This window comes from Rhinopithecus bieti, unplaced genomic scaffold, assembly GCF_001698545.2.
Source record: "Rhinopithecus bieti isolate Rb0 unplaced genomic scaffold, ASM169854v2 scaffold_35859, whole genome shotgun sequence".
In the NCBI taxonomy this organism is placed as follows: domain Eukaryota; kingdom Metazoa; phylum Chordata; class Mammalia; order Primates; family Cercopithecidae; genus Rhinopithecus; species Rhinopithecus bieti.
In genome coordinates this window covers 27,332-38,350 of record NW_016814962.1, presented here as the reverse complement: position 1 = coordinate 38,350, position 11,019 = coordinate 27,332, and the positions used below count along the sequence as shown (strand labels likewise).

General features: G+C 63.9%; 1 protein-coding gene across 1 annotated transcript in view; it reads right to left on the bottom strand.

Moving 5' to 3' along the window:
* Positions 1-11,019, bottom strand: part of CEP170B (centrosomal protein 170B) — a 38,821-nt gene that overhangs the window by 11,867 nt on the left and 15,935 nt on the right. Inside the window, exons 6-14 of the mRNA XM_017852806.1 lie at positions 10,875-11,018; positions 10,389-10,562; positions 9,805-9,895; positions 8,656-9,629; positions 6,538-6,681; positions 4,145-4,283; positions 1,593-1,697; positions 917-1,390; positions 49-594 (exon numbers count right to left, since the gene is read on the bottom strand). Coding sequence (XP_017708295.1) covers positions 49-594; positions 917-1,390; positions 1,593-1,697; positions 4,145-4,283; positions 6,538-6,681; positions 8,656-9,629; positions 9,805-9,895; positions 10,389-10,562; positions 10,875-11,018 — 2,791 coding nt within the window. The remainder of the gene's footprint in view (positions 1-48; positions 595-916; positions 1,391-1,592; positions 1,698-4,144; positions 4,284-6,537; positions 6,682-8,655; positions 9,630-9,804; positions 9,896-10,388; positions 10,563-10,874; position 11,019) is intronic.

Below are 11,019 nucleotides of genomic sequence, written 5' to 3'. Positions count from 1 at the left end.
CGGTGGGGGCGGGCGGTGGGGTCGGGGGGCCCACAGGGCTGGTCCCACGCGGTGTCAGGGGAGCGGGCAGCACGGGAGGAACCTTCTCGGGGCTGGGCCTGGTGGCTGGGGAGCTCTCCCGCAGACACTGGGCCATGAAGTCCTGGGCCAGGCGGGAACGGCGCCCCATGCTTCCGAAGGGGCGGGCAGGGGTTCGGGAGGCAGGCGAGGGGCTGCCCAGCCGTTCCTCTGTCTTCTCCCGCTTGAGCGAGCCGGCCCTCTGCGGCCCCGAGCTGCGGCCCCCCGCCTGGACTGGGGCTGGGACACTGGGGCGGTCCCTATCAGCCGGCATTGGGCCACGGCGCTTGTCGGCCTTGGGGTCCCCAGACGGGGTGTGCGTGAAGGACTGGGAACGCTTCTTTCGGGGCGTGTCCTCGTCAAAGAACTCGATGACAAAGGCCTGCTGGTTATGTAGTAGCTCCTGGGGGTCCCGCTTGATCTGCCTCTGCAGCCGCACCTGCTCCCCGCTGGCCTCCAAGGGCACCCCGGTGGCTGAGGCCGCCTTGGCCAGGGGGTCCTCTGAGTCACTCTGTGTGCCATCCTCGTGCTTGTGGCCTGGGGGGGACAGGGGACCCCACCTTGTCAGGCCAAGAGAAAGGAAACAGCGGTGGATCTCAGACAGCCCCGTCACCCCACGCCTGAGCTGAGTTGACAGAGCACCCTAGCCCTCAGGGCGCCCCCACACAGGGCAGAGAAGTGCAACGGGAAGACACAGGACCGGACCCCTGATCAGGCAGGTGGCTCTTGGGCAATTAATTGAAAAACGGGAAGTCAACCCAGCTGAATGGGCCCCTCTGCATGGCAACGGTGCAGACGCAGCCACCGCCTGGTCCCCTGCCTGTCCCGGGACTGGCACGGCCGCCAGCTGGGCACTCACCCTTCAGGGTGCGGGTGTGGACAGGCAGGTCGCTCTTGGTGCTGTGGCGGTCATCCCCAGGGCCAACCCGGTGCAGCAGGCTCGGGTCGTTCTGCACCAGCCAGTCGGCCACCTTGGTCTCAGCGGACACCATCTCGCCAGGCGTGGCCTCCTTGCCCAGGGGCCGCCGCTGGCGCAGGGAGAACTTGGTGATATGGTCCTTGATCTTCATCTTGCCGGGGCTACAGTCATCAAACTCGATGGTGAAGGACGCGTGGCTCTGCACCACAGGGGCCGCTCCGACCCCGCCTGCCTCTGCGTCCTTCGTGGGCATCTCGTGTGCCGACACCTCGGGGGGCTGCGATGGCTGCGGGGTCTCCTTCGTGGGAATCTCGAAGTAGCTGGGCTCCCGCCGGAACGAGCAGCTCTGAGGTTCAGTAGGGGTGCGGAAGCCGTGGAGCTCCCCGTCCTGCTGCACTGGCCCCTTAGGACGCTCTGGTGTGGGAAGATGTCTTCAGACCCGGCCTCGGGGCAACCACCTGCTACCACCCTCCTCAGCCAGGCCCATCAGCTCCACCCAAGAGGGGGAGAGAAGCCCCATGTCCCCTGGAGTGGGCTCCTCAAACCCAGGCCATCCCCTTCCCACACCACCCTCTGGGAGCCCTCAGGGTCTCACCAGCCTGGCCCCAGGACCAACCTGGGTAGGGCTCTCCCTGGCGCTGGGCGTCAGGCAGCGTGCTACCATCGTCCTCACCCCACCAGGAGGGCTGCCCGTACAGGGGCGTGCGGTAAGAGGCTGCCTCTGTGGAGGGAGCAAGAGTTCAGACCCTGTGTTGCTGGGGCCCCCAGTGTGAAAAGCAGAGAACTGGCACCCCAGGATAGGCTGGAGTCTGGGGCAGGCCCTGGCATCGCCTCCCAGCTTGGCCTTGTGGCAGCCCAGGGCCCTTCCTCCGTGGGGAATGTTGACTACCCAGAGTTCCGAGGTGGCTCACCAGCCCCACCCTCCCCCACAAGTGCTTAAAGGCTCCCTGCCTGTCTGGCCCCTCCTCCCTGCCTGGCCCCTCCCTCCTCCCCTCCATGTGCTCAAAGGCTCATCCCCTGGGGCATGGTGGACGCCCCCTCCAACACCATCCTGCAACTATGCCCCAGTCTTCGACCCCACAGCCCACTGAACAGAGGGCAGGAGGCCAGGGGGAGCCCACACACCAGGTCCAAGGCTTGGTAAGTAGTTCAGGCCACAAATGGGTGGCCCTGGGAGTGGGCAGCCACTGCAGTCTACATGGTCCCTGTGGCGTTTTAGTTTGTTTGCCTTAATGACCAGAGTGAAATTGTATATTTCAGATGGAATCTGACTTCTGACTCCCTCTGAGAAGCTGGCAGCCCAGCCCTTCCCAATGGCAGCAGTGAACAGAAGCAGCGTCCAGTGCCCTCAGGTCAGGGCGCTGGCCCTCATGCCCACAGTCTCCTTCCTGGGCCCTCCACTCAAGCTCTTTCCATACTTGCTGGAGCCCAGGGGGCCTCTGCATCATGACCACCAGCTGCTTACACTGCTGGGTGGACAGAGAGTCAGAGGCCGGTGACCTGTCAGGAACCATGTGCACACTGCGCTGGGGATGCAGGGCCCCTGAGAGGTGTCACACATGCCTTATCCCTCCCTGGGAACTCACTCTTGACCCAGGGTCACACCCAGGGGCTGCTGAGGCAGGGGCATCTGCTACCAGGCAGTCTCCCCTCTGCTGCCGGCCCTGAACCCCTCCTTGGTCCCCAAAATGTGCTGCCCTCGCTCTAACGGAGCCAAGGAGCCAGGCTGCCCAGCTGGCTGCACCTGTCATAACCTCCGGGACGGCTCCGCACCGGCCGTCACCAGCTGCGTGTGTTTCACAGCCTGGACACCGACAGGTGCCCGGGGGAGCTCAGATGGCTTTCTGGAAAGCTTCCCAGTCCCCAGAGGTCTTCCATTCTGGGCGGGCCTGCATCCCAACCAGACGCCGGCAGCTGTGGCTGTACAACACAGATGTGTGGGCTGACGGCGGAACACGGCAGACGTGGGGCCAAAGCTGGGGGCGGCAGGGTGACCCTTCCTGGACCAAGGTGGGAGTGGGGGAAAGGGCGCCCGAATACACCTCTGTCTAACCAGAACTCAAGTCATACACTGGGGCCTCAGGCTTGGATCCCCCACCCCGACCCCTCCACACAGGACCAGGCACTTTCTCACTCTCAGGTCCTTCCCCTCCTCTTGTGCCCACCGGACCAATGCAGACCCAGACCCTCGTGCAGCTGCCTTCCTCCCAGACTTCTGCCCACCCGCTGCACCGACTGCCGAAGGCACATATCAGGTCTCGTCAGAAACCACCAACCCCTGAACCCTGCTGGCTCGGTCTGCAGAATCAAGTCCAAATGCCTGATATTAGGGAGCATAGCCGCACCCCCCCATCCCCTGCCTGTCACTACTATGGACACAGGGTGCCCAGCTGGTGGCCCACCAACCCTACAAGAACTGTGGGCCCAAGGGGTGCAGGCATGCACAGGTAGGTGCACAGGGGTGAGCAGTGTGGGTGTGCATGGGTAGCTGTGTGTGTGGGGTGAGAGGTGAGGGATGTGGGTGTGCACGGGTAGATATGTATACAGGGGTGGGGGTGTGAGTGCACAGGGGTGAGCAGTATGGGTGTGCATGGATAGATCTGTATACAGCAGTGAGGGGTATGGGCATATATGGGTAGGTATGCACAGGGGTAAGTGGTGTGGGTGTGCATGAGTAGGGTGTGTATAACAAAGAGGGGTGCAGGCGTGCATGGGTAGGTGTGTATAGGAGTGAGCAGTGCAGGCATGCACAGGTAGGTATGCAATGGGTGAGGGGTGTGGGTGTGCAGGGATGGGTGTGTACAGGAGTGAGGGGTGTGGGTGTGCAGGGGTGGATGTGTACAGGAGTGAGGGGTGTGGGTGTGCAGGGGTGGGTGTGTACATGAGTGAGGGGTGTGGGTGTGCAGGGGTGGGTGTGTACAGGAGTGAGGGGTGCAGGCATGCACAGGTAGGTGTGTGCAATGGGTAAGGAATGTGGGTGTGCAAGGGTAGGTGTGCACAATGGGTGAGGGGTGTGTACAGGGGTATGTGTGTGCAACGGATGAGGGTATGGGTGTGCACAGCATATGCATGCACAGGGGTGAGGGGTGCAGGGAGGCAGGTGCAGGGCAGAGGGCCTGGCAGTAGCCCTGTGTGCGCGTAAAATTGCTCCACACTGCCTGTGCCTACCTGTTCCTGGTCTCCGGTCCCCCTTCTCTGGTCTGGGGTTCGAGGTCTCGCAGTACGGTGTGTGTTCCGGCAGTGCCTCGCTCCTCTTGGGTGCCAAGCCCTTCACGCTTACCTGCAGCTGGCTGGTGTACTTCTCGTGCTGTGGGCAGGCCAGGCAGGGTGAGGTACTGGGCCCAGCCTCAGGAGGACCCCACTGGGGTGGACCCAGCCTCTCTTCTCCATCCACAGGGCCCAGCTATGACTTTGCATGTCACAAGCTCTCCCTAACGCTCCCTAAAAGAGCAGACAGAGCCTCAGCCCGCCCAGGTCACACAGCTTGGGTCCAGCTCAAGCCTGGGGAGGGGTAGCTTCCAGGGGAAGCAGGGGCTTGCTTGGGTGGGGCAGGGCAGAGCAGGCCGCAATCATCAGAGTGGAGGCCATCGGGTGGGCAGCAGGGCCGCTTGTGCCATCAGACAGAACCTGGCTCCCTTAGGCCCTGCCCCTTGCAGGCTGGGGGACCCCGTGCTGCTCAGAGATCATCTGAGGAGGGGGCTAAGCACCCTGGCCCCACAGGGCTCCTGGGGAGCTCTGAGCCCAGCCCTGAATCTGCACTCCACAACTCCCACATGAACAAGTGAGGGTGAGGAGACGCCCCCCCACCTAGGACCCTCGTGCCCCCACAGGGGCCCTGGCCGTGTGTGTCCCCAGCACACAGGGGAAAGGGCACTCAAGGATGCCTACCCTTGAAGGCTGCCACCATCAGCCTCCAGCACCCTTCCTTCCTGCCTCTGGCCACCCCCCGATGGTGGCCTCCTCAATATCTTGGGGGCAGCTTTTACCTCCCAAGGGGCTCCGACAGGGCGCCCGGCCAGCATGGGCTGCGCAGGAGGAGATCGGAGGGACTGACAGGAACTGGGGGGCCGTGGTCATGCAGCGTAAAACCCTTACAAACCCTCAGCCTAAGACCTTCAGATTTCAGCCTGGGAGACCTCAGATCCCCTCACCCTGAGAAGCAATAAATCCTCTCAGCCTGAAGTGACCCCAAATCCTGCCACCTTGAAGGACTCAAATCCGCTAACCTGGAGGGCACTTAATCCCCTGGGCATGAGACCCCAAAGCACCTCAGCTCCAGAGACCTCAAATCCCTTCACCCAGAGGAACGCCAAATCCTCTAACACGTAGATCCTCAAATCCCCCGAGCCTAAGGAGCCCTAAATATCTCACTCACAGACAGACCAAATTTCCCCAGCCTCAGACCCTAAACACCGTATAGAGACTCTCAATCCCTTCAGCTTCCAAGACTCCAAATAACTGTAACGTCAGAGAATCTAAAGCCCCTTATGAGACCCCAAAGCTCCTTAACCGGAGAGACACTCCCAAAAAGATGCTGGGGGGCCCAGGGGCTCTATACCCTTCTGGCCCTCTGAACGGGGCCCTCTGCTCCCAGGGAGGCTCCTGGCCCCCGCCTCAGCCCCCCTATACTCTCCTGCAGGGTGACCCCAGCATCTTCCTGGGCTCTGGCCACACCCAGCTCACCCGATGAGCCGTTTGTTCTGTGAGCCAGAGCTAAACCCGCCGGCACCCAATGCTGCAGCTCACAAAGCCCAGCAGCTCCAGCAGGCTGACCATGCAGCCCGAATCCTCCCAGGCCCCTCCCAGAGCCCTGATCCTGCTGCGTCCACAACAGTGGCGCCTGTGTCCTGGTGCCCCCCGCCATCTGTCACTGCAGCAGGCTGGGGGTAATGACTACCTTCCCACCTGCCAGACTGGGCCATCTGGCAGGGTAGGACAGGCTGGCCTGACTCATGGCACCCACAGCCTGAACGGGGTGCCCCAAAGGCCTGGGAAGTGTTTGCTGGGGAGATGGCAGTGGCAGCATGGTAGGGAGGATGGGGTGCTGAGCCCTCGTGGCTGAGTCCCCCAGGCTTGGCCAGCACTAACCTTGAGTGCCTCCTCCGGGACTCGGTGCTGCACACGCTCCAGCACATACATGTTGGAATGTGGACACGTGTTAAGGCGAACACGCAGCAGAAGAGCCAGGAGCCCAGCGCTGAAGTCCACACCCAGCAACAGGTGTGCCAGCTCAAGGGCCCATCGAGGCAGGCAGAGGAGGGGCCTCTTTCTTCCCGGGGAGGCACAGCCATGCCCACCCATTTGCTCAGACAGTCCCAAGGTCGGGCCAAGATTCGGGGCCCCAGGGGGTGGTCACCAGTTCCCCAGGCCCCACATGACCTCAGGCTGGGTGGGTGAGCAAGCAGCAGGTGCCCGTGGCCAGGGTGTCCACGGCGGGCCGGGCTGCAGGGACTAGTATTCCCTGGGGTGCCCCGTCAGCAGGGGGAGCCCAGCCCTAGGGTCATCCTCCATGCTCTGTAACCCAGTGGCCCGAGTGGTGACAGCCCTGCTTCTGGAGTAACAGAGCGACTGTGGCCCTGGGGACTGAGGAGAAGCCCAGGAGGAGGGGCACTCAGGGGCAGGATATCGTAGCCGAAGCGGATAACGTCGTTGAGCTTCAGCGTGACGTACTTCTGGTCCGGGATGCGCATGTCATTCACAAATGTCTGCAGGAAAACAGGTGGCAGGGTGCTGGGGCTGAGTGGGTGGGTGGCTGTGGGCAGGGCCGCAGGGGCACGCGATGGCCTGTGCAGAAGCCCGTCCTGAGACCCCCTCCCCAACTCTAGGATGGCTGCTGCAGACACCTCAGACCACTAACTGCCCCGTCGGCAGCCCTGAGGGCCAGGCCCCAGGATTCCTGCCTGAGAGTGCAGCCTGGAAGCTAGAAGCCTGGATCTCCCTCAGGGGGTTCGGGCTCACCTCCTCCTGAACCCTGTCCTGTGCACAGGGCAGCAGTCCCACCTCAGCCCGCCCAACACATGGACTCCACGGTGCCAGAGGGACCTGCTGTTGTCTTGGAGAAAGGAAGCACTGAGGCCTGGGGCCGGGCTCAGCCCCTCCCTGCCAGCATGAGACCTCCCGAGGGGACGGGGTCCAGAAGGGGCATAAAGGAGGGAGCTACCACCCCTGTCCCCTCTGGAAGGGGCTGAGGTGGCTGGGGGCGGGTGACTTGGATGTCATCTCTGCTGAGGAGTAACCCCCTGGAGGGGTTTCCAGCCTGGACACCTCCCCGCTGCTCCCCTAGCCTCAGACCCCCTGGGCCTCGAGGCCTCCTGCTGGACACCTTCCAGGCCCTCTGAGCCCCACGTGCCCCAGGCCTTCCCTAGAGGGCTCACCACTAAGCCCTTCTCCACCATAAATTCCACAGCCACCAGCCGGGGCACCCAGGCACTGGGGCCCACCCACCACTGCAGAGACCGTGATGGAACCCTCCAGAACAGAAGTCTTTGAGCATCTTTGTGAAGTGGACTCCAAGAGATGCTTCCTCCCACACAGCCTCGCCCTGGCCCCAGCTCCTACCTTGGCCCCATAATGCTCTTGGGAACAGAAGAGGCAGGCCTGCCCTGTGGTGGCCCTTGGCCAAGGGTCTGACACCCCCCTCCAGGCTGCCTGCTGGCAGGGGTGTTGNCACTTCTGACCCCAGGGGAGCCCGGCACCGGGAGGCCCTGTGGAGAGGAGGGTGGGAGTGTTTCCAAGTGCAAGCCCAACGGTGAGGAGCAGGGGTGCCAGGGAACAAGAGGAGCATCCAGAGCAGCCAACACCAGCCTCATACATGCATGCCACCCTGGGCCTGCCGCTCGAGCGAGCACATGCCCCGCAAAGGCAGCCAGGGGTCCCAGTTGCCTCGCCTGGACTTGCTCCAACGTGACCCCTGCTGGCCCGGCCCAGGCAGCCCCACAGAACTCAGTTCCAGGTTGGCAGAGCAGCCGTGGCCCTGTCCTGACCTCGGAACCCATTTTGCCCAGGACCTCAAATCAACACTGGGTCTGACAGCTGATCCCTCCTCATGGAAGCCCCGCCCACCCTCCAGGTGAGTGTGCCCCTCAGAGAAAAGTCCAGTCTCGCCCCATGAGGGGTCCGCTGACCCCAGGCCCGGCTTGGACGCTGCTCTCTCCCTGCCGAGCCCCTCCTTGGGGTGGCCATCTGTGCTTGTACCTGGTGCTCCGCCTGGGGGGCCGCACCCAATGGCCGGGAGGCAAACTCCTGCAGCAGTGCCATCCGCTGGGCCACGCCCCATCACCAGACTCATCTCTGTCCCCTCTGATGACTGGGCGAAAGGTGGCCGAAGATGCCCTGGAGAGTTCAGGGGACTCCAACACCCCAAAGACCTGCCAAGAGGAAATGGTCCCAGGCACTGAGGGCCAGAGAAGCCCACTTCCCAACCCTCCACTGACACCAGCCACTCCCAGGCCATGGGGAGAGCAGGGACCTGGTTGGCCAGAGTGGCTGGTGGTCAGGACACACAGCTTGGCTGTCAGCAGGACATGCGGATGGGATATAGACCCAGCCCTGGGAAGGTGAGGGCAGGGCTGTGGGCAGCACCCCAGGCTCCCTCCTGCCCAGCTGGGCAGGAGCAGGACAACGTCCACCCACCTCCACCCCGTTCCCCACGAGGGCTCTCACTCGCCGCCAGGCCACACCTGGTCGATCATCTTTCGGGCCTCCTCCACCTCCGTGTCCTGTGCCTCGGTCTCGATGGTGTATGTCCCTGCGTCACTGAGGCTGTCGTCCTCCTCCTGTTTCCGTGCCTTGGTCAGCTGGGGTCGGTGGGGCGGGCGGTGGACGTCCGAGTCCCCAGACAGGGCGTCCTCTGGCGGCCTTGGGGTGCTGCCCCCCTCACACTCGGCATCCACAGAATTGGAGAGCAGTCGGGCCTCCAGGGCCGCCAGGGCCGTCTCTGTCTCCTTCAAGATCAGGTGGGTGTCCTGGGAGTGGAAGTCCATGCGTGCAGCCCTGGTGGCAGCCAGGTCCTGTAGAAGTGGGTGGCTGGAGATGTGGGGGGGCTTGCCAGGCGCTGGGGGACCACTGGCTGGCTCCTTAGTGAAGCTCTCTTGCCGGAGGAAGGGTGGGGCAGGGCCGTCAGGTTCTGGGGACCGTCCAGGCCGTAGCTGGATGACCATTCTCCCATTGGCACTGACATAGATGCCATCCCGTGCTGGGGGGCTGGGCTGGGCTGCCTGCCCTAGGCCCTCCCCATCCCCTGGAGCCGCAAGTGGTTTCCTAGGTAACACAGCATCCCCATTCTGGTCCCCAATGAAGAAAGAGGTGGGAGTTGGCTCCCCGGGGGCCCTTGGTGAGCACCGACCCCTGCTCCATGTGGGCCCCTCCTGGGGGCTCCTGCGTCTGCTGTCCTGTGGCTCCACCCCTGGCTCAGGGCCTCGGCCCCCGTCTGACCCACTGGCATCGCTGAGGCTGTCAGGGTCCAACTCCTCCTGGCCGAAGAGGTGGCTGGGCTGCTCACTGCCCAGCTCCGGTGGCCCAGGCCCACTCCTCCTGCTGCTCTCCGGGCCCGCAGGGCTGTCGGCCCTCTCACTGGGCAGCTGAGGGAGCCGTCGCCGCGTGCGCACAGGCAGGGACCCCTCCAGCTCCCCGCCTCTACGTCCCAGGCCATCCTCTGTGGAGCACAAAGGCAGCTGCTTACAGGGCTGCTAGTCTGCAGGCCCTCCACGTACAGCCTCCATGTACAGCCTCCATGCACAGGAAGACGCAGCCTGTGTCCGTGGTCAGCGACCTGAGCCCCCTGCCCCCGGCCTGGCCCCTGACTCCCCTGCAGCACTGGAGCCACTTACCTGTGAGGCCCGGGTCTGAGTAGCTGTCAGCCAGGCTGGCCCAGCGGGACACCCACTTCTGACCCCCAGGGGAGCCCGGCACCGGGAGGCCCTGTGGAGAGGAGGGTGGGAGTGTTTCCAAGTGCAAGCCCAACGGTGAGGAGCAGGGGGTGCCAGGGAACAAGAGGAGCATCCAGAGCAGCCAACACCAGCCTCATACATGCATGCCACCCTGGGCCTGCCGCTCGAGCGAGCACATGCCCCCGCAAAGGCAGCCAGGGGTCCCAGTTGCCTCGCCTGGACTTGCTCCAACGTGACCCCTGCTGGCCCGGCCCAGGCAGCCCCACAGAACTCAGTTCCAGGTTGGCAGAGCAGCCGTGGCCCTGTCCTGACCTCGGAACCCATTTTGCCCAGGACCTCAAATCAACACTGGGTCTGACAGCTGATCCCTCCTCATGGAAGCCCCCGCCCACCCTCCAGGTGAGTGTGCCCCTCAGAGAAAAGTCCAGTCTCGCCCCATGAGGGGTCCGCTGACCCCAGGCCCGGCTTGGACGCTGCTCTCTCCCTGCCGAGCCCCTCCTTGGGGTGGCCATCTGTGCTTGTACCTGGTGCTCCGCCTGGGGGGCCGCACCCAATGGCCGGGAGGCAAACTCCTGCAGCAGTGCCATCCGCTGGGCCACGCCCCCATCACCAGACTCATCTCTGTCCCCTCTGATGACTGGGCGAAAGGTGGCCGAAGATGCCCTGGAGAGTTCAGGGGACTCCAACACCCCAAAGACCTGCCAAGAGGAAATGGTCCCAGGCACTGAGGGCCAGAGAAGCCCACTTCCCAACCCTCCACTGACACCAGCCACTCCCAGGCCATGGGGAGAGCAGGGACCTGGTTGGCCAGAGTGGCTGGTGGTCAGGACACACAGCTTGGCTGTCAGCAGGACATGCGGATGGGATATAGACCCAGCCCTGGGAAGGTGAGGGCAGGGCTGTGGGCAGCACCCCAGGCTCCCTCCTGCCCAGCTGGGCAGGAGCAGGACAACGTCCACCCACCTCCACCCCGTTCCCCACGAGGGCTCTCACTCGCCGCCAGGCCACACCTGGTCGATCATCTTTCGGGCCTCCTCCACCTCCGTGTCCTGTGCCTCGGTCTCGATGGTGTATGTCCCTGCGTCACTGAGGCTGTCGTCCTCCTCCTGTTTCCGTGCCTTGGTCAGCTGGGGGTCGGTGGGGGCGGGCGGTGGG